Source organism: Pristis pectinata, chromosome 30 (assembly GCF_009764475.1).
Source record: "Pristis pectinata isolate sPriPec2 chromosome 30, sPriPec2.1.pri, whole genome shotgun sequence".
In the NCBI taxonomy this organism is placed as follows: Eukaryota; Metazoa; Chordata; class Chondrichthyes; order Rhinopristiformes; family Pristidae; genus Pristis; species Pristis pectinata.
Genome location: NC_067434.1, coordinates 21,142,681 through 21,165,316, shown reverse-complemented (window position 1 = coordinate 21,165,316; position 22,636 = coordinate 21,142,681). Strand labels below are relative to the sequence as shown.

At 39.9% G+C, this 22,636-nt stretch overlaps 1 protein-coding gene across 1 annotated transcript in view; it reads right to left on the bottom strand.

The window, feature by feature from the left end:
• Positions 1-563: 563 nt before the first annotated feature.
• The window catches only part of chata (choline O-acetyltransferase a), a 37,689-nt gene continuing 15,616 nt past the window's right edge, over positions 564-22,636 (bottom strand). Inside the window, exons 10-16 of the mRNA XM_052041361.1 lie at positions 21,566-21,666; positions 18,620-18,748; positions 17,751-17,873; positions 12,969-13,110; positions 10,552-10,614; positions 5,411-5,548; positions 564-836 (exon numbers count right to left, since the gene is read on the bottom strand). Coding sequence (XP_051897321.1) covers positions 564-836; positions 5,411-5,548; positions 10,552-10,614; positions 12,969-13,110; positions 17,751-17,873; positions 18,620-18,748; positions 21,566-21,666 — 969 coding nt within the window. The remainder of the gene's footprint in view (positions 837-5,410; positions 5,549-10,551; positions 10,615-12,968; positions 13,111-17,750; positions 17,874-18,619; positions 18,749-21,565; positions 21,667-22,636) is intronic.

The following is a 22,636-nucleotide window of genomic DNA, read 5'->3' as shown; positions in this document are numbered from 1 at the left end:
GGATGTGTGAAACATTTATGATGAAGGTCGCAGTTTCAAACAACACCACATATTTTAGCACAGCAACTTTGCTATTTGTGTGAATAACTAATAAACAAGAATAGGACACCATTTTACATTCAACATGATTGAGACTTCTTGCTGTTTGGGATATAAAGCTATTCTCTGCCTTTTAAAATAATGTAAATACAACATCACAAAACAAGTTCATCAGTAAACAAAATGCATCCTCTCTATGAGTTGCAGACATAACACAGGGATTATGGATTCGATGGCACAATATTAATACCAACTATTGTGAAAATATATTTGGCAATCTATCAAGGGTTGATGTACAGAACATATATTTCTATTTTCCACATCACTAACGCAGTATTATAGTATATCTAATGATACATTTGACTTCTTTATAATGTCTTCGTTTATCCTGTGCAAATAATAGAGTTGATATGCCACCAGGCTACTTACAGGCTTCAAACTGATACCAATTTAAATAATGCTATTCTTTGGCATAGAGAAATGATCATTTGAACATTTCACAGTTCAACCCAATTTGCAAACTTTTATTGGTGTGATCTTCTTCCATTTTGAACATTGTGTGTTCCATTCCCCAGAAAGCATTGCTTGGCTTTGGTGTTGCACTTAACACACAGGTCTTTCATCTCTTTAAAACTCTTCTCCACAGCTTTTGCAAACATGGTAGAAGAGGTTTTCTTGCAATTATTGAAGCTGGAGATGCAGAAGATAATATGATCCAAATGCGGATTGTAAGCAACACCATAACCATCTGGAACTACAGGACCGTAAAACAGAAATCCATCCATTGTAGTTGGTACCTGTAGAGGAATGAAAATCAGGGCTTAATATAATCATAGAGATACACAACATGAAAATAGCACCTTCATCCCACTCAGTCCATTCTAATCATTAAGCACCCATTTTTACTCTAATCGTACCCTAACCCATTTTATTCTCCCCACATTCCCATCAACTTCCCCCAAAATTCTACCACTCATCTACACTCTAGGGGCAATTTACAGTGGCCAATTAACCCACCAACCCATGCGTCTTTGGGATGTGGGAGGAAACTAGCGCACCCGGAGGAAACCCATGCAGTGGCAGGGAGAACATGCAAGCTCCACACAGCCAGCACTGGAGATCAGGATTGAACCCAAGTTACTGGAGCTGTGAGGTAGCAGCTCTACTCGTACACCACTTGCCACGCTCTACGTTCCAGAGCAATGCTGAAGACTGACCGTGAGATGGATACAACCAGTTTCTGTTTACCTCTTCCACATTCTTGAGTTGCTTATATTATGTGAGTGTTTTATTACCTACTTTTTAAGCAATGACCTCTCTGCTACATGTCCACCATAGCCCAAACCCAACTGCACATTTTCTATCATGCCACATATAAAAATACTATTTTAACAAATCCCCACCCCATTTGAAATAATACAGTTCTTGCCTGGAAGCCCAATATTTATCAATTATAATGGCAAACATTATAAGTATTGATCCAATTATTTAGAGATATAATTATAAGTTGGCAACAATCTGTTCAACAATGAATGGCTTCTGGAATGGATACCATCAAAACTCGGGGACAAAAACTTGTTTTGTATCATGTTCCAAACATAGAATTTTGAAAGACTTAGAATCTCGATGATTGTTTAATCAACTTTGTAAAGTTGATTCAAGAATGTTCTAGAATTCCATCAATGGAACATCTGACAAGAAACAGTCCAGTACATCAAGACATTAAAGGAATCATTAGTGAGTGTTAGTAGTTTTGACAGAAGCTGCAGCTCAGAAGAGGAATTTGACATTGGCATCATGAAATACCAATTGGTGTCACAGTGGCACAGCCATGCGGTTTGGTAGGTTAAATGGCCACAGTAAATTTTCCCAAGTGTGCAGCTGGTTCATAGAATCTGGGGAGAATTGATAGGAATGTGGAGAAAATAGAGTTATACAGCACAGAAACAGGCCCTTCGCTCCAACTCGTCCATGCCGACCGAGATGTCTACCTGAGCCGGTCCCATTTGCCTGCATTTAGCCCATATCCCTCTTTTCTATCCATCTACGCATCAAAATGTCTTTTAAACATTTTAATTGTACCCGCCTCTACCGCATCCTCTGGCAGCTCATTCTGTATACCAATCAGCCTCTGAGTGAAAAAGTTGCCCCTCAGGTCCTTTTTAAGTCTTTCCCCTCTCAACTTAACCCCAGGCCCTCTAGTTTTAGACTCCCTTACCCTGGGAAAAAGACTGTAACCATTTACCCTATCTATAGTATGCCCCTCATGATTTTTTATACTTCTATAAAGTCACCCCTCAGCTTCCTATGCTCCAGGGAAAACAGTCCAACCTATGTAGTCTCTGGATCAGTGTAGGATGAGTGTAAATGGGTGCTTGATGGTTGGCACAGAGTTGGTGTGGACATTTCTATGCTGTATGATTCTAAAATCAGTATCTCTTCAAGTTATTCAACAACTCTGAGAGTGGGATGTTTTCAGATGGACCTAGAGTTTGCTGTCAAAATATTGGCAAATAACACTACATTATTTATGCACAAATGTAACATCAATTTAGAACCAGATTAATCACAAAACTCTAGATGTATAATCCCAAAGTTAGTTCAATAAGATAAGGTATTTTTATTCTTTATTGGTCACATGTAGGTACATCAAAACACACAGTGAAATGCATCTTTTGCGTGGAGTGCTCTGGGGGCAGCCCGCAAGTGTTGCCACATTTCCGGCACCAACGTAGCACGCCCACCATTTCCTGACCCATACATCTTTAGAATGTGGGAGGAAACTGGAGAACCCAGAGGTAACCCACTCAGACACAGGGAGAACATACAAACTCCTTACAGACAGCGGCCGGAATTGAACCGGGGTCGCTGGTGCTGTAATAACATTACGCTAACCGCTACACTACCGTGCCAGATGAGAAATGTAATTTGCTTACTGCTGATTGACTGGTGAAATTCAGTGAACAGAGCAAAGTTGCCACACCTCCATGCTAAATGCAAACTAAGAATAAAGCTTCTCTGTTTCAGTCTAAGTACCTTTGGTAAGTGTTACTTTGATAATTCCTCTTGCACTAAAATTAACTATTACAAGTCTTGAGTTACATTTTTTCAACTTTTAATTGTAATTGGAGATTTACCTTCTGTCCCACCTTTTTCTCTGAATCTTCAAGATGCAATGCCTCAAGAAGACAACATTCATCATTAAGGACCGTCACCATCCGGGACATGCCCTCTTCTGCCCTCTACCATCGGGGAGGAGGTACAGGAGCCTGAAGACCCTGTTACGGACTCAGTGAAAGTCCCTTTAAGATAGAGAGTGTGTGTGTATGTGTGTGTGGGGCGTGCTTACGTCAATAGAAGATAAAGGACGTAATGACGTTGTTGAAGAGGTTAGAAGAAGAAGGAGAGAGAGAGAGAGAGAAGGGAGAGAGACACCAGCCTGCTTGTTTTCTCTATCGATGGATGAGAAACAATAACTGTGTTTGCTACTGAAATCCATGTATGGAAGTTGGAAGTAATCCTGTGGAGTTCACTTTGTTGCTGACCTGTAGAAGGAAACAGGTATTTGTGTGTGGACGACCACGATTCGGATGCTTTTCGGGGTGAGGAAGTCACTACCGAGTAAACGCTGGAGTGTCGTTTGGGTTCCATCATGGAACATTTGGATTTCGTATTTACTCTCCCTATGTTTCTCTACGTCTACGTCTTATCTTCAGACAACGGTGGTTGTTGAAGAAGCCCTTGCTCATGTTTCACCTTATGGCTTGCGGAACTGAACTTTAAGAACCATTCCGGAACTTGGAGTTTGGGACTTTGTCACACACACACACACGAAGAGTTTAGTTTTGGGGTTAACGTTCGAGGTTTAACATTTTTGAATTCTAACATACTAACATTTTTACTTTTATTTTATGTATTATCATAAGTAGTAATTAATAAAATAGTTTTTAACACTGAATCATGCTCAGTGTGTTTCTTTTGTTGCTGGTTCATGACACCCACACTCAGCGATTTAGAAATAGCTTCTTCCCCCTCCGCCATCAGATTTCTGAACAGTCCATGAACCCATGAGCACTACCTTGTTATTCCTCTTTTGCACTATTTATTTATTTTTGTAACCTATAGTAATTCTCGCACTTGTACTGCTGCCACAAAACAAATTTCACGACATATGTCAGTGATAATAAAGCTGAGTCTGATTCACTTTGTTTCTCTTTCTGTGCTCAAGTTGACATAAAATTCATCTATTCTAATGCTCCTTTCTCAGAATTTAGTTTCAAAATTTTAGTTTCATAATGTTTCAGTCTGACCAGCAAAGCAGATGCACCAATGGTTGTCCTGTTCACTTTGGTCCCATATGCCCAGTTCCTTTGCATTTTAAGTACAACTTGCACAAAAAAATGTAAAATGTTCAGGTACAAGACACAGTCTGAACCACAGAGCATTATAAGTGTTATGCCATGGTAAATTTCGGTAGTTTGTATCTAGGTTGGGTGGAGTCTCTGTGTTCATATCAAATCTTTTGTTAGGATAAGATTCCATAAAAAGTAGATCACATGGTGTTATTTATTTCATCCCTATATAATTTAAAGTTTATCTCTCCTGAAGTGGAAGGTGATAATAACCATTTTAAGCTGTTCCATTCAGTCCAAGCATTTTACCAGGCTCTTCCCTGAATAATTGTTCTTTCCCTCAAAGACTCAATACCATACTGTGTGCTTTGTAGGGTGCATTGCAATTTCCAGGCCACTGAGTTTCATATGTATTTTGGTGTATTTCATTTATGTAAATACACTAAAATATACATTGGGACTTGCAGAGTGTCATATCACCATTTACTGAGGTGTGCAGAGTTTCTCAAAGTTAGATGTGTTGTGGAATGCAGTTGAAAGTTTGAAATAAAATAAGATTTTTTTCAGAATTCAATTCGAGAAACTGAAACTTATTCATGCATTGAGGTATGGTCGCTCCAATCTCATCATCTTTGATTACAGTCAGTGAACGTTTCCAAGAAAACAACAAGCTCTCCTGCTTGTTGAACCAATGTCAGAGTGACTTCTGAATTAGTCACTGAGCAGATCTTGAGTAAACCCTGGCTAAAATGCTGTCTGGAGTTCCCGATGTCCCATGTGAGGAACTGACTGACATCGTATGGTGACTTAAGAAAAAAGCAGAAAATGCTGGAAATACTGAGCAGGTCAGGCAGCATTTGTGGGCCAGATTTCCAGCATCTGCAGTTTTTTTTTGATTCTCATCACATAAAGGCTTCCAATCCAAAAAGGCAGTCTGTCCCACTTTTACATTCTTCCTTATTTAATACGTAATACAAGCAAATTACAGAAACTTGTTACAATAGTGTGTAAACACTGACCTGGCTGGTGGAGAGAATGAAATTGTTACTCATCAGATATGTTTTTTCAGTGAATAGTTTAGGTAAATCCATTTGCAGCTCTTTTGCCATCTCCCGCAGTCCAAGTAAATGATTGTCAATTGCCATCCCTGTAATAGCCTGAAACACAGACCAAAATGGGAAAATAATTATTTTATGTAAAGTGTTATCATATATAAACTCAAGGGCCTAGAAAATGAGCCATCCTAAGAATCCAAAATGCCCAGCAAGAACAGTGTATGACACTGATTGGATGTGCGTTGTCCATCAGGCTAAGTAAATTAAAATTGTGGTGTTCTGTATCCAGGGCCAAACAAGTCAAGTTTATTGCCATGTGCACAAGTACTTGAGATACAAGTACAATGAAAAACTTGCTGGCAGCAGCATCACAGGCATGTAGGTACAGACAACAACACACAGAATATCAGTTATACATAAATTGTACAAGACAGTGAAGAAAAAAAGAGACTGTGCAAATCAAGACATTAGGTGCAAAAAAAAGCACAATCAGAGACAAGTCCATGGTCGTGCAAGAGGTGGTCCATAGTGGTAAATAAAATAAAGTGGTAAATTGGTTTATTATTGTCACATGTACCGAAGTACAATGAAAAACTTGTCTTGCATACTGTCATACAGATCATTTCACTACAACAGTGCATTGAGGTAGTACAAGAGAAAAGCAATAACAGAATGCAGAATAAAGTGTTACAGTTACAGAGAAAGTGCAGTGCAGGCAGACAATAAGGTGCAAGGCCATGACGAGGTAGATTGTGAGGTCAAGAGTCTATCTTGTCATATAAGGTGACAGTTCAATAATATTATAACAATGGGATAGAGGCTGTCCTTGAGCCTGGTGGTACATGCTTTCAGGCTTAGTGTTCCGTCGCTGAGGTAGGATAAGGGTATTTGTCACTTTTGAAAAGGCAATTAAACAACTACTTGATGTCCATAATTCAGGTAGTTAAGCCTGCAGTGTAAGACTAATCTTCTAGCCAGCCTGCAATAAAAAAGGGTGCATTTTTCCCCTTTAAATGTGGAGATGGGATGAAAATAAGTGCAGACCAATTTTTGAGGCCTTTGCATAAGGGTATGTATAATTCCCTTATTCTTCGGGTTATTGGATGGATGAGGTGTCCTGTAAGCAAAAGCCAGTCCCAGACTTTAACAGCCATGAAGCAGCACATGGGATGGACATAATGGATGTCAATGAATGAACATCTGGCCTCCTACTGATTGTCACACCTTCCCCAAAACACAGTGGAAGCTATGCTATACTTCTGCAAAACACATCTGGATTATAACATCTCCAAATTGAACACTGGAATATCATTTGGGATGTTTTCAAAACACATAGCCAATACAAGCAGATTTATGAACTGGCTGGCACCATACATCAATGCTGCAAAAAAAACTAGTTACCTTAAATGTCGAGGTGGAATGAATGCACAGTTCAAAGCAACAATCAGTATTGTTATACCTTTGTATTTCCAGTACACTTTTCTACTCTTATTTCTAATGTTAATTCTGTTTCTCCCTCCACAGAGCAACTGAGTCTTTCTGTTATTTTCTGTTTTTAATTTATTACAGATTTCCAACATTCACAGTAACTTGCTTTTGTTTTGGGTCTGGTATTTATTTCAAACAAATAAGGCAGCAGATTCTGGAATTGGAAACAAAAACACAAATGCTGGAAGAACTTAGGCATGTGAAGCAGCCTCTGTGGGAATGTTAACTGGTTTCTCTTTCCACAGATGTTACTTGACTGGCTGAGTTCATCCAGCATTTCTGTTGTTGTTTCTGGTATTTATGTGGTGTCTTTTACAGAGAATGTGCCAGGTCCTTCACAGAGACAGAAGGTAAAACAGGCACTGAGAGGAAGGAAATTCTGGGAGAGTGACTCAAAGTTTTACCACAGAAGTGGAGTGGAAAAAAAAGCCTTAAAAACAGAGAATAGAAACAGTCATGATTCAAGATCATTAAAAATTCCCAGACATAAATAATAGAAAAGTAAATCATCTGCATCATTTCTTATAATAGTTGTTAATGTTTTTAAGGGCAATTATGTTCTGCTTTTTTACATCGGGATGGGATAAGTTGCAACATTATCCAAGAATGGTATGCTTCACAGATGTGTTTGAACTGTTTGATAAAGCTATGGCAATGATAACTTGGGTGTCAGAGTACTGTTGAGGATGTGGAGTGCACTGGAAGAGCTAACAACACAGGAGCTTTTAAACTCCTCCATTCCCTGGCCCTCTCACACCAGGTAAAAGGGATGTGCTGAGTCTTCACGGTGTGTCTTCACAGTTATGAGGGAACACTGCACAGAATCGGCCTAGACTTTCTGGATTTTAGTGGAATGAGAACCACAGAAGATAATAAGTAATGCTTAAGATTATAATGTCACAGGGACATACACCATGGAATCAGGCCCTCAGCTCACTGAGTCCGCAATGACCATCAACCAATCATTTACACGAGTTCTATATTAATCCCATTTTTTATTCTCCCCACATCCCCATCAGATTCTACCACCCACCTATACACTAGGGCAATTTATAGTGGCCAGTTAACCTATCAACCGGCTTGTCTCTGTGGGAAGTGGGAAGAAACCAGAGCACCCAGAGGAAACCCACATGGTCACAGGGAGAATGTGCAAACTCCACACATCACCCATGGTGGGGATTCAACCCAGGATCCTGGTGCTGTGAGGCAGTGGCTCTACTTGGTATATTCAGTTTTGAGGCAGGCATTTTCAGTTGAGACGGGGTCTCACAGCTCCATGACCTAGTTCAGTCCAAACCTGCGGTGCTGTCTTTCTGGAGTTTGCACATTCTCCCTGTGACCACGTGGGTTCCTTCTGGGTGCTCCAGTTTCTTCCCTCACCCTAAAGACATGGGTTGGTAGATTAATTGGCCAATGTAAATTGCCCTGAATCTGTAATATGATTGGTGGAATCTGGAGAAAAGGGGGTAGTCAATAGAAATGTGGAGAAAATAAAACTGAATCAATGTAAATGAGTGTTGATTTTCAGCATGAGCTCAGTGGGCTGAAGGGCCTGTATCCATGCTATATGTCTATGACCCTAAACTTTTGGACCAAAAGGGGAATCAAGACTTATGGGGCTCATGCAGATGTGTGGAGCTGAGGCCAAAGTGCAGATCAGCCATGGTCCCATTGAATGATGGTGCAGGGTCGAGGGACCAAATAGCCTTTTCCTGCTCTTCATGTTAAGTTCTCTCCCCTGCTATTCTCCCTGCTAAATAGTCAGCTGACCCATGAGGATTGAAAGGGTCTGGCTCCTTCTTTCTCCCCAAATTAATTACAATAAGTTAAGGTAATTAAGTTAAGATATCTTTATTAGTCACATGTACATCAAAACACATAGTGAAATGCATCTTTTGCATAGAGTGTTCTGCGGGCAGCCCGCAAGTGTCGCCACACTTCCAGCGCCACCATAGCATGCCCACAACTTCCTAACCCGTATGTCTTTGGAATGTGGGAGGAAACTGGAGCACCCGGAGGAAACCCACGCAGTCACAGGGAGAACGTACAAACTCCTTGCAGACAGTGGCCGGAATTGAACCCGGGTCGCTGGCGCTGTAAAGCATTACGCTAACCGCTACACTATAGGGCCAGGGAAGGTAACAGGCCCAGAAAGGCTCTGATTTTAAATGCAATTTTATTGGCTTAAATAATTGCTTCAATTTAATTGACGTTACATCATCATCTGCAAGTTGAATCAATCCAGACTTGTTGCTTGAACACAGTGACAGTAAGAAAGGCACTGCTGAGGCAGAAGGGGTGAATGACAAGATACAGACAGCATTTAGCCACAGTGGATGGAAATGGAAGGAGATGTCTACATTAGTGATTAAGAAGGCAAATGGACTATTGAAAAGGATTGGAATATAAAATGGAGAAGTCAAGAGGATGGAGAGAGCCTAGAACCAGGGGGCATTCTCTCAGGATGAGGAGTCTCCTGTTTAAGGTGAAGATTAGGTGAAATTTCTTCCCTCAAAGGGTTGTGAATCATTGGAATTCCCTGCCCTAGAGAGCTGTAGAGGCTGGCTCATTACTGATATTCAAGTCCAAGACTGATAGATTTCTGGTGCCCCAGGGGAGTCAAAGGTATTGGGCAACAGACAAGGACATAGTGTTGTGGTCAATATCAGGCCAACCATGATCTTATTGGATAGTGCTGCAGGCTCAAGATCTCCGCTCCGATTTCTTATGAATATATGTAAAGTTTAGAGCTCTTCTGTTGGTATCGGAAAATATTGGAAATCAGAAATAAAATTAGGTCATACTGAAACCATCTAATTGGCTCAACTAAGAATTGAAAGGAGAAAGACTGGTATCAGCTGGGGACATTTGCCAGAAAAAGATTGAAAATTAAGCATTACGCTGATTTATGTCTTTACAAGAGATCTGCATTTCTTTCAACCATTACTAAGCTCCCTTGTATTGAGGGATGCTGTCATTTCAGGAGAGTCATTCATTCATATCTGCTAGTTCCATCATGGTAATCTCATTTGCAAGTGACGTAAATGATGCTGAAATCTTTCCAAAGCTCCTTTTGTGATGGTGCAGTGCTTTGATTTGAAGAAAATATTAAAGTAAGATGCAGTTCTTCCAAAATTTCCATCCTTTCCTTTGGAACCAAGTCAAACTCGTCACCATGTTGTGCTTTCAACTGGTAACAATTTGTAGCTGTGACCATCAAAGATTTGAATTATTGCTGATAAATGGATATCACATTTTCTGACCCTAAATTACATATGCCTTAAAATAGATTTATCATTGAACATAAAACTACTGAGCCTTAATAAATTGAAACATTGACACAGCAGCAAGTCCTACTGCTGTGATATTATTTTAAAATATGGATTTTTTTCCTTGCCGTCAGATCATAAATAACACACTTTGCTTTCCTGTTGTGGAATGAAATGAAAAATTAAAAACTGGAAGATAATTTATTGAACAGCTCATGAAAGTACTTTGCTCCACTTACTGCTTCACTGTTAGTGTAACTAATTAATTAATTAGACCATGAAAGACATAATCAATAAAACTTTTAATTTGCTAATGCAGCATTTGAAACTGAAATTACTTCCACTTACCCGAACAGTGTAATTGATCTGTGCATTGATTGCAGCCCAGAGAAGCTCCATCTTCTTTGAGTCCTAAATCCAATGGAAGGTAAGTTCCATACATTAGATTGTTCTGTGCAGAAGTATGTAACCTCCCCACCTCCAACTACTTAAACATGCAACATTTCACTCGAACATTAGGACACACAGTTCCACTCATGCTTGTCATTCATTCATTTGCCTTGTGTTACTCATTCAGCTTTGCAATGGCATGCAAATATTAAATTATTATCTCACATGCCCACATCCTTCATGAGCTCAATTGAAACAAGCACAAAAATGCATTAAAAAAATAATTCATTGATCAGATGTGGGATAAGGCCAACATTTGGAGGATTGTGTGCAGTTCTGGTTGCCGCACTGTGGGAAAGATGTGGAGGCTTTGTAGACGGAGCAGAAGAGGTTCACTAGGATGTTACCTGAATTGGAGTGTATTAGCTATCAACAGAGGTTGGACAAACTTGGATTGTTTTCCCAGGAGCATTATTTATAAAATCATGAGAGGGTAGACAGTCTTTTCACCAGGGGAGTAGTGTCAAATACAAACAGGACATAGATTTGAGGTGAGAGGGGGCAAGTTTAAAGGGGATGTGCAAGGCAAGCATTTTTACACAGAGAGTGTTAGGTGCCTGGAATGCACTGTCAAGGGAGGTGATAGCAGGTAAAATAGCAACGTTCAGACAGGAACATGAACAGGCGAGGAATAGAGTGAAATTGACCTTGTGTAGGCAGATGGAATGAATATATGTAAAGTTTAGGGCTCTTCTGTTGGTATCAGAAAATATTGGAAATCAGGAATAAAATTAGGTAATACTGAAACCATCTGACTGGCTCAATTAATTTGGCATCATGGTTAGCGTAGATATCGTGGGAGAGAGGCTCTTTTCCTGTGCTGTACTGTTCTGTGTTCTAATTACTGCCATCCCGAATTGCCTCAGCTTGCTTCAATACAGGTAAGAATCAACCAAATTTGTTTGGATTGGCATCACATGAAAATGGCAATTTTCCTTTTCTGAAGGATGTTAATGAACAAGATGGATTTCTAGGTACCTGGCTTTCTTTTTTACAAACTTGTCTGAATTTAAATTCCCCAGCCACTGTGCTGGGATTTGAACTTGTGTCCTCAGATTATCAATCTATGGCTCTGGATACTAGTTCACTACAACATTTTATGGGCACTACTGTGTACGGATAGGGTCTTATCACAGCAGTGACTGGAAGAAGGAATAAATCAACATATTAACAAAATCAAATGCAAAGTAATTTGTTTGTAAAAATGGCAATGGATAAAAAAAAGATCCAACAGGATGATATTGTGATTGGTGTACGTACAGGAAAAAAATAATTATGCAGAAAATGAAGACTTTTGACCTTGTCATTACTATAGGTGATACTGTTATTTTAGTGCTTAATGTATGCTTCCTAAAATTTCTCCCATCTGAGCACAGGTATCTGAACTGCCGTTGCAAAAATAGCAATGAGTAAAAACAGGAGAGCAGACATGCACCAGTCTACGTCAGGGGATTAGTGGTGGAGAGGATCAGCAGTTTTAAATTCCTGGGTGTTAACATATCGGATGACCTGTCCTGGGCCCAGCAGATAGATGCAATCAAAAGGAAGGCACACCAGTGTCTTTCTTAGAAGTTTAAGGAGGTTCAGCACATCACCGAACACCAACAAACTTCTACAGATGTACTGTTGAAAGTATCCTGACTGGTTGTATCATGGTCTGGTACAGCAATTTGAATGTAAGAAGCCACAGAGAGTAAAGGACTCAGGTCAATACATCATGGGCCCATCCCTCCTCACCATCTCTAGTATCTATATGAGGTGCTGCCTCAGGAAGACAACATCTACTGTATCATCAAAGATCCCCACCATCTGAGCCATGCCATCTTCTCATAGCTACCATCGGGCAGGACGTACAGAAGCCTGAAGTCCCACGCCATCAGGTTCAAGAACAGCTACTTCCCTTCAACTATTGGTTCTTGAACCAACTTGCACAACCCTAATCACTACCTCAGTACAGCAACACTATGACCACTTTGACCACTTTGCACTACAATTTTCTTTGCTCTAATTCTGTTCTTTCTTGTATGATTTTGTATAATTTATGTCTAATTTATGTTTTTCTTGTGAATATTGCATATCTGATGCTATGTGCCTGTGATGCTGCTGCAAGTAAGTTATTCGTTGCACCAGTGCATACATGTACTTGTGCATATGACAGTAAACTTGACTTTGAGTGGAACTTCAAACACGGTAAATCTGCACGGATCTGTTCCCTCTGGTGGCACAGCAGGGTTGTGAGTGAGGCAGCAGGAAGAGAGAGAAGTTGTGGTATATCATAAAGAAATAAAGTCAGAAAATGAGAGTGAAAGACCTACTGTGATTGAAGCTCTTCTATCTATCATTGCCTTTGCAAAATCCAGTGCCTCTTTAGTTGCTGATCGGATATTATCAACTCTTCCATCCTGGAAGCAACGTACGGAAGCACTTTCATATGTGTGGACAAGTCTTCCGTGACATCTGAAATAGTAAAAAGTGTTTTGGGAAAATATTCCTTTTAATAAAAAAAATCCCTATGAAAGAAAATGAAACCCAGCAAGACCAAAACTGCTGTGAAGGATGAGCAGAATTATTTTGATGAGAAACAGATGGTCATTGGGAACAGGGTACACCCAAACTCAGCAGAAGCTGGTAGAACAGGGAAGGGAATAGCAATGGAGGAGTTATCCTGAGAAAGAATAAAGCAGAAAGAACAAAACGTGGGTGAAATTAGTTAACCACATTATGGAGGACCAAATATTTCTTGAAAATTTTGCGCACAATTCTTCGTAAGTGAAGGATCCAATACTCCCCACTACTTTTCAATGGTTCTCTCAAACTATATCATGTTTAAACTTGGAAAAAATTAGGACTGGTACTGTTGATCCTTCGCTTAAATTTGAGGAAGTTTGGAGTCCATTTATTCAATATTTTCACACATGATATAGATCCCCTTATAATAACCTTTCAATTTAGAGGAATGGAGTTGACGACATAATATTGCTCTGTTTCTATTGAGAAATTTTAGTCCAGTTTTTTTTTGTTTTTTTTTTGAGTTTTTTTTTCTTTCACTTAGTTTGGTTTGATATATTGTTTATAATTTTTCTTATTGTTTTGGGGATTTTTTTTTCATTCTTTCATATTTTATAATAAATCTTTTTCTCATATTATATTCATTCACTAACAGATCGTTGGATCTACAGATTTTTTTCTATACTTTATTGTTCTTTATGATTATCCATGTCATGATTGTTCTCCTGATCTCTTTGTATAAACATTGATATATTAATCTGTATTAATTTGAAAACTAATAAAAAGATTGTAAAAGAAAAGAATTCTTCGTAAGTGATATAACAATGTCTGGATACAGCCGTTATAACCGGGAGTTGCAGCCTGCATAGACATTATTAAAGCACACACTATAAAGAAACTTAAATGGATTAAACATCCAAGAACCTTCAAGGAATTGAGAGAGGAGGGAGTAAGAGAAAAAGTGAAGGTGTTCAACATTGGGGAAGAGGCACGGGTGATTTGACACATGCCTTTGAATTTGTTAATGAATCATTACAGAACACGTTTTCCAGTTTGATTTGGTAGCTTACAATCACTCCACTGCTCCCTCAGGGATTATTGCCTTCACTGCTGGTCCCCTCCAGTGGCACATGCTCAAACACATTGTCGTTAATCTGTGAAGGATCTCCAGGATGGTACCTTCTGCTCCCCAGGTTGGCACCTCCCATGACACACACTGTTGCCTTGTAGTTTTGCAGTTGGGTTGCCCACACTGGCAGTGAATGCTGGACATGGGGGTGCAGGTCAGCTGGAAGAGTGAGCAAAATATTCACTGAACAACACCCTTGGGGTTATTGGGGATTTGCATACACAATAACCCTGAGCTGAGAGCAATCATGTCTGAACCATGAGCGTGGGCTACTGTATGATTACCGACCAGGTTGTACGTTGCTGTAAACAGGAAGCTCATGTTAAAAAATTAATACCACGGCTTCATACAGAGGGAGGGGCTGGCTGGTGAGGAGGGGGTGATGGGCAGATGGAGCCAGCGGCGGGGGGGGGGGGGGGGGTTGGGAGACAGCAGCTGGGGGGGGTGATAGGAAGAGACAGCTGAAGAGAGAAAAAAAGGAAGAAAGATGGAAGCGAGTGAGAGGAGGGAGGGTGGAGGTTGAGACAGAGGTTGGAAGATGATAACCAGAGACACAAGAGGCTCCAGATGCTTAAGTTGACCTGTCAATTGGAAGGTACTGCTGCTGAAGCCACAGTCTGTTGCTTACCCTTGCGTTGGCTTTTCCTGACCCAACAATTCCTTATTCTTCCCACTCCCTTTGTGTCTAATCTTCTTTCCACCTTCCCACCGTTTCCTCCTCCCCTCCTACCCGTATCGCCTCTCAAGATTAAATAAGCCTGTTGGCTTGTTCATTTCAGAACTTGAGGAATAGAAGCAGGAGGGAGCCAATCAGCTTCTTGTCCCTGCTCTGTCATTCCATAGGACCATGACTGACCTTTCACCCCAGCCCGAATTCCATATCTCTTGATTCCCTTAATTTATAAAATTCTATTTATCAGGATGGGAGCTCGTCACTTCGCAATCTTGTTTCCACGAATTCTAAATTTTTAAGGCTCCGTAAATTTGGGATCGGTACCCAAAGGTGTAACCGTTGCAAATGTTGCCACATCAGAGAATATTAGATTGCAGAAGGAGGCCATTCAGCTCTTCATGTCTGTGCCTTTGGTAGAACTATACAGTTGTTCCTACTCTCCCACTGTTTCCCCATAACATGGATGTAGAATCAACAACTGTGCCAAACAAATCCACTGAAGTTCCTTGAAGAGGTAACTAAATTTAACTAGTGAGTGTAATTTCATGGCTGTAATCCATTTAGTTGTTCTAAATGAGACTTTATCAAATGCTTTCGGAAAACCACATGGAATTCCTTGAATATTAGTTAATTGGATGGTGAATTGGTTTGGCCTTCAAGAGCTGTAAGTGATGATAAATAACTAATAAGGTTCTGGGAGGCATCTGTTAAAGGTCTCCTGCTTTTCATACTAACCAGAAATGATACCGAAGAGAGTGCTTGTAATATAATAAGATTTGCCAAGCTGTTTAGCTTAATGATGACATTATAAAGGATTAGAATCAAGTGCTTGTAAGAGACTAACACGTGCAGACAGGACTTAATGTTGATAAAAATAGGAAATGTGTTGAAGAATTTTTGGTGCGTTCTCAAAACTTCTCATTTTTTAGGTGTGCTGAGATAATGATAGAGTGATCGGATTTGGCTCTGGTAGGAGCATTGCCAAGGTACCAGGAAGGGAGTTTGTTTCATTCATTTTTAATACAGAGCCTGGGCACTTGCAAAATTGGGCACAGCCAGTACTATCGAATTGGACAGCTTCTAGTTGAAAGGGAAGCTTTATGGCTTCATGGGAGAGTGAAGCAGCTGTGAAGTGGAAGGAAATATTTCACAAGTCACAGCAGTTTTTGAGCCTGCTGGTGATTCAGATACTGAACAAAACTACAGATATCCCGTTCGTAATCTGTATGTGAATACTGTTCATGCACTGAAGGTATCCAGTCAAGTTAAAGCTGCTGTGACAATCCTGCTAAGGCATATCAAACATATTTGCTGAAAAGCAGAAGCAAATTGTCCCTGTGCTGGTACTTACCAGATCCAGATGCAGAATACCTATCTTGCTGGCTGTGAATGCTAGTTGTGTATTCTCAGTTGTACCCAGGTTCTGGTGAAAGATTATTGACCTGAAGTACTGCCTGAGTAAAACCCCTGAGCTGCTTTAACAGCTGGCAAAGCCACACCCCTTGAGAATGTAAACCTGAGAGTTATTTAATAACTTCTAAATGTCTCTGATCTTTGTCAAAGACTTTTAAAACTATTACAATAATTAAAAGTATGTAAAACTTATTAAGAAAGTAAGTACCAAAAACACATAAATAACTATAAACGTAATGTAAAACAAGAATAATTTTAAAAAGGAACTGAACTATCTTTACATCCACAGACATGCAATCCTCATTCTAGTCAAAGGGATCTCAGATCCTTCACCAAGCCTGAGAGGAAGCACCCCAGTTTAAAGGCAAGGGAAACTCAGCAAGACTGGTCACTGGTGTTGGACCCCATGCTATGCCCAAAGGTGAAGTGATGTTCTGAATCCATCAGTAATTTTGGGATCTCCACATCTGGCAGCACATGCCTGGAAATTTTCGACCCGCAGGATCCGTGGCAAATCTGTGGATCAACGTTGATGATAGATTGGATGCTAATTTGGAACTTTTCCTTTAGCAAGATATAACTGAGAGTTTGAAAGAAGAAAAGAAATTCCATGCCTTGGGGCCCTAATCATTTTGCTTCATTCTAGAGGCAGGAAAGCTAATGGAATCCTTTCTGATGGAATAATAAAAAAGGAGAAACTAAGAACATGATTTCTAAAAAGAAGGTACTGCTTGACTAACCTTACTGAATTTTTGAAACATCAATATAGATGAAGGTAATGCAGAAGGCATATTATATTTGGGACTTCTGAACATTGGGGAAGAGGGCACAAAATTGGGAAAAGCAAAATACTGCCGATACTACAAGCATAAAGTGAAACAAATGCTCAACAGATCAGGCAGTATCTGTGGAGAGAGAAACAGAGTTAATGTTTCAGATCAATGATCTTTCACCAGAACTGATGTAGTTCAGGTCTGCTTTAATTGAATGGCTCAGCTGCCTCAATGGACTATATCTTGTCATGATAAGCACTAATAGTGAAGATCGAATGGTCAGTGGACCATGTTGTTTGATAGACTGGCAGTGACTTAGCAGTTTCATCTGGAGGAGAAAATAGATCAGGGAAGATAGAACAGAGTAAAAAAATAATTTTTCAGTTTTGTTTTCTTATTTTGAGTTATAGGGAGGGTATTTATAAATACTGTGTATAAGAAATCAAATGCACAAAGGTATGATATGAGATTGATTGACATGATTGATGGAAAGAAGAAGTCTGATGTATCCAAAACCCATGATATTTATACTCCTTCTTACATTGTATAAAGATAGATTAGTGCACATTGAAGCTTAGTAAAGCCCATTGCAGAAACTCACCTATAGAATGACAGTTGCAAACCAACTTGTATGAAGGCATCAGGGCTCATCTTCTGTCTTTTGATGAAGTCTTTCCCAAGACCCTTCAACCGGTAAATGTTTAGGTCAGTGTTTTCTATCAACCTGGAAAAATGTAACATTATCAAAGTCTAAAGTGTGTTTTGCGTTGCCAGTTCCTCAAGTTGTACAAGATGTTGGTGAGGCCGCATTTGGAATATTGTGTTCACCCTGCTATAAGAAAGATGCCATTAAGCTGGAAAGAGTGCACAGGAGATATATGAGGATGTTGTTGGGATTTGAGGGACCGAGTTATGTGAGAGGTTGAGCAGGTTGGGGCTTTTTTCATTGAAGCGTCGTGATCTTACAGAGGTGTATAACATCACGAGGGGCGTAGATAGGGTCAATGCCCACAGTCTTTTTCCCAGGGTTGGGGAATCAAGAACTAGAGGGCATAGGTTTAAGGCAAAAGGGGAGAGATTTAATGGGAACCTGAGGGGCAACTTTTTCACCAGGGAAGTGGTCAGTATAAGGAATGAGCTGCCAGAGGAAGTGGTTGAGGCAGGTACATTAACAACATTTAAAAGGCCCTCGGACAGGTACATGGAAAGGTTTAGAGGGATATGGGCCAAACGCAGGCAAATGGGACTAGCTTAGATGGGAATCTTGGTTGGCATGGACCAGTGGGGCTGAAGGGCCTGTTTTCATGCTGTATGACTCTATGACTAATTTGTACAAACATCTCAATTTTATGTCAAAGTTAGCAATTATAGAAATCATCTCCAGAGTAGCAGCAAAATGAACAAACCGACTTAAAATGCAGCAGTAATGACAAAATTCTTGTTAAATATCGCTTACAGTCTGCTGTGTACCTTTGAAGTTTACCAGCTGCTGAGGTTAAGTATCTGTGAATTTCGGGGTCACACTTCCATCTCAGTCTTCGAGGAGAAGGCAGCTCACAGTGAGAGTCCGCTCGAACCAGCTTCCTTGAAGTCTCTTTACTGTAAGGGGGAATCACATATATCTAAAATATTCAGAAGTAATGGTCTAAAGCACAGTATTGGATGAACTAATGATCTGGAGACACAGGTTGAATCTTACAAAAGAAGCAGTGGAATTTCAGTTCTGTTCAGTTAAGTAAGTAATTGAACTGAGGGGTTTGACGAGATAGATGCTAGGGAGATGCCTCCCCTTTTCAGGGAATCTAGAACTAAGAGGTATGGTTTCAAAATAAGGATTTGCCCCTTTTTGATTGGATTTCATATCTTAGAGGATTTTGAATCTTTGGAATTCTCTATTGCAGAGCACTGTGGTTGCCAAGTCATTGAATTTATTCAACATAAGAAAGACAGAGTTTAAGAGCAAAAGGGAATCAGAGGAAAGGGGAATAGGCAGGAAAGTGGAATGAGCCAAGATCAGATTTGCCATGATCTTATTGAATGGGGGAACAAGGTTGAGGGGACAAATGACCTTCTCCTGCCCATATTCCTTATCATCTCATGTTCTGAAATAAGTCTGCAAGGTTAGTAAATGTAATGGTGATTATAAAACTGCCAAATTGTTAGGAAGTCTCTTTTGGAAGGAGATTTGCTTCCTTTAACCGGGTCCAACTTGTATGTGACTCCAGACTTCTAAAGGCTTAGTTGACTAGTAACTGCTCTCTAAATTGGCCTGGCAAGACACTCGGTTTAAGGATAATTAAGAATGGGCAATAAAGTGCTAGCCCACATCCTGTGAATGGGCTTAAAATATAAAGGCTTTGCAAAAATATAGCTAACGATTCTAACAGAATACATTGCTGTGATGTCCAAGGTTCAAGCTAGAACTTAATTTATGTTTAGAGACAAATCTCATAATCTGCTCCTTGCTGGTATTAGAACTCACCTAACACTTTAGTTCAGTTCTGAACATGTATGTCTCCATACTAATTATATAAGATAAGATTTCTTTATTAGTCACAAGTACACCAAAACACACAGTGAAATGCATCTTTTTGCGTAGAGTGTTCTGGGAGCAGCCTGCAAGTGTCGCTACGCTTCCGGCACCAACATAGCATGCCCACAACTTCCTAACCCGTACGTCTTTAGAATGTGGGAGGAAACCGGAGCACCCGGAGGAAACCCACGCAGACACGGGGAGAAAGTACAAACTCCTTACAGACAGCGGCCGGAATTGAACCCGGGTTGCTGGAGCTATAATAGCACCACGCTAACTGCTAAAAGTGGTTTAAGGCAGAGGTAGAGAGATACATGTTAAAAAAGGAGGTAAAAGTTTACTCTGGGTAGACTGGACTGCTGAGTTGAGGTCATAGTCAGATCAACTATGACTTTATGGCAGAGCAAGTTTGAGGAGCTGAATGGCCCATTCTTGCTCCTAATTCATAAGTGTGCTCATGTGTTTACCAATCCAACATTAAGCAACCATAACTGTGGTATGACTAAGCCCCTTGATGTCCTTTGACGTGTGAACTTAAAACTTAGTGTATGGTGCAACAACATAGTATTTCCTCATTATAGAGAAGGGACCACAAAATAATAATATGAAATCGCTAGATTGTCATTGAACCTTCTTTTGAAAGGAGATCTCCTGACTTTACCTGACCTGGTCTATATTGACTCTAGACTTCCAGAAACATAGTTGACATTGTGTGCCCTCTGAAGTGGCCTCCCAGTTCAAGAGTTATTTGAAAATTACTGAAAATCCAACTAATGCAAAGCGTGATTTTTGCCACATACATTTTATGATATATTATATGTTTAAGTGTTGGTATACCTTACAGGAGCTTGAAGACAACCTTTCCAGTTTTTTTAAACAAAATTTCTGGCCCACCCGATAAATAATTATTTGCAAACAGATTTCATTTATTTGTGTATTCATAAGCTAACACATTGCATCACAATTTATAGCACTTAATTTTATTGCTGTTGGTCTTTGTAAAGATGAGATGTTAAGTCTCAACACTGAATTTATAATCATCCTTTAAATATTTGGGATCTAAGTACAGTAAAATTCCATTAAACTAGCATGCATAGGTTGTACTGGTCTGGTAGAAGTTCTGGACGATTGGATGTACTACTTTTAGTTCATGTTTTTTATGTGTTGCACAGTGATATAATAAATTTTCCAGAAAACCCAGTGAGCTTCAAGACAGTGTGGCAAACTGAGTCAGGTAAGTTTTGAGGGAGCACCGAACTGTGGCCGCAGTGTATCCATAGGGAGTGTGGGAACTGGGGCCCCAGTGTATCCACAGGGAGTGTGGGAACTGGGGCCCCAGTGTATCCACAGGGAGTGTGGGATAGGGAATGGGGGAACTAGGACCCCAGCATATCAAAGGGAGCATGGAAACTGGACCTCTGGTGAGCCTAAGAGAAATACCAGCACCAGGGCCCCAGTATGTTAAAGGGCGCATGGCAATGAGGCCCTGGTATATCAAAGGGAGCGAGGGAATGTGCCCTTTCTGCATTTAAAAGGAGCATGGGAATCAAGACCTGGTGAACCAGATGCCATACCATCGGAATTTTCAATTGGATAGCAGATTATCGGAGTTTTACTGTATTTTGTGAGCTGAATAAATCATGGCTGCAAGGAAAAATTTTTGCTGTATTGATGTAGCTTTATTCTGAAAAGGGACTGCTGACAAAATAAGATTTCTTGTTAAAAGCTGATCTGCTCCTTCAAAAACTAAATCTCTTGGAGAATTCTTGTATCCCTGTTGCTCATCTGCCCTCACTTGTAAAGTTATCACACAGCAAATCATTTCTGAGTTTGATTTTTATAAAACGAGGCTCTGTACAAATAGCAAGAAAACTGTGACATACATGTAGCAGAGGAGATGTTCAACACACTGTACAACAGCAATTCCTTCTGCAGGTGAGTGCTCATAAACCAGACCACACAATCCATCTTTTCCAACAATAAACTGCAGGAATAAATGGAAATTTGTCATTTTGTTATTCTGGAATTTTTTTAAAGGTAAAAAGTCAATTGTTTATTGAAATACTTTCTAATAAGAGTCTACTATACAGTTTGTCCAGATAAATATACAGGTAACACATTAAACAATAGAACAGGCCTTTCATCTTGCATAGGCTTATAATAACTAAACACAGAGGTGCCATTTTAACCAGGACGTGTCTCATTGTTTTGCAGTGTTGCAAATGTCAAATCATGGGATGACAGGAAGAGTCACAAAGCTTACACAGTTATACTGGAAAACAAAAGGTTTCCTATGACTGAATGCATACTTAAACAATGCTTAAGTAATATTAAGTTAATCCTGAATTTAATTAATATATTCAAGGAACAGAATTCCTGTTCGTAACAGATACAAACATTCTATTGTTATTCTGTATATACCACATTTTGAGTTGAAGTTAACCCATTCTATAGGGCAGAAATATACCAATCTAACTAAAAACAAGGAACTCACATGAAGTTATAAGTTAACAAACAAATAATACTGACGGTGCTGGAATCTGAAACAAAACCAGCAACGCTTGAAGAACTCAGCCAGTCAATCAGCACCTGTAGAAAGAGAAACTAGTCAATGTTTTGGGTCAGGAACTCTTTCTCAGACCCCTCTGTTCTGAGTCTCCCAGTTCTGAGGAAGGGTCCCTGACCCGAAACATTAACCGGTTTCTCTTTCCACAAATGCTGCTTGACTGGCTGAGTTCTTCCAGAATTTTCGGTTTTTGTTATAAGGTGACAACCTGACTCTGTTTGTGTGACACTGCAGGAACGAGACTTTGCCATACAATAGACATACCTGGACATTAATCTGGCAAGCTCAGGACTTTGGTGGTACCAGACTTAGGGATTTTTTGGACTATCAGATGTCATTTCGTTGGTACATTCCTAATTCACTTTTTTTAAAAGATGTTACACAATAA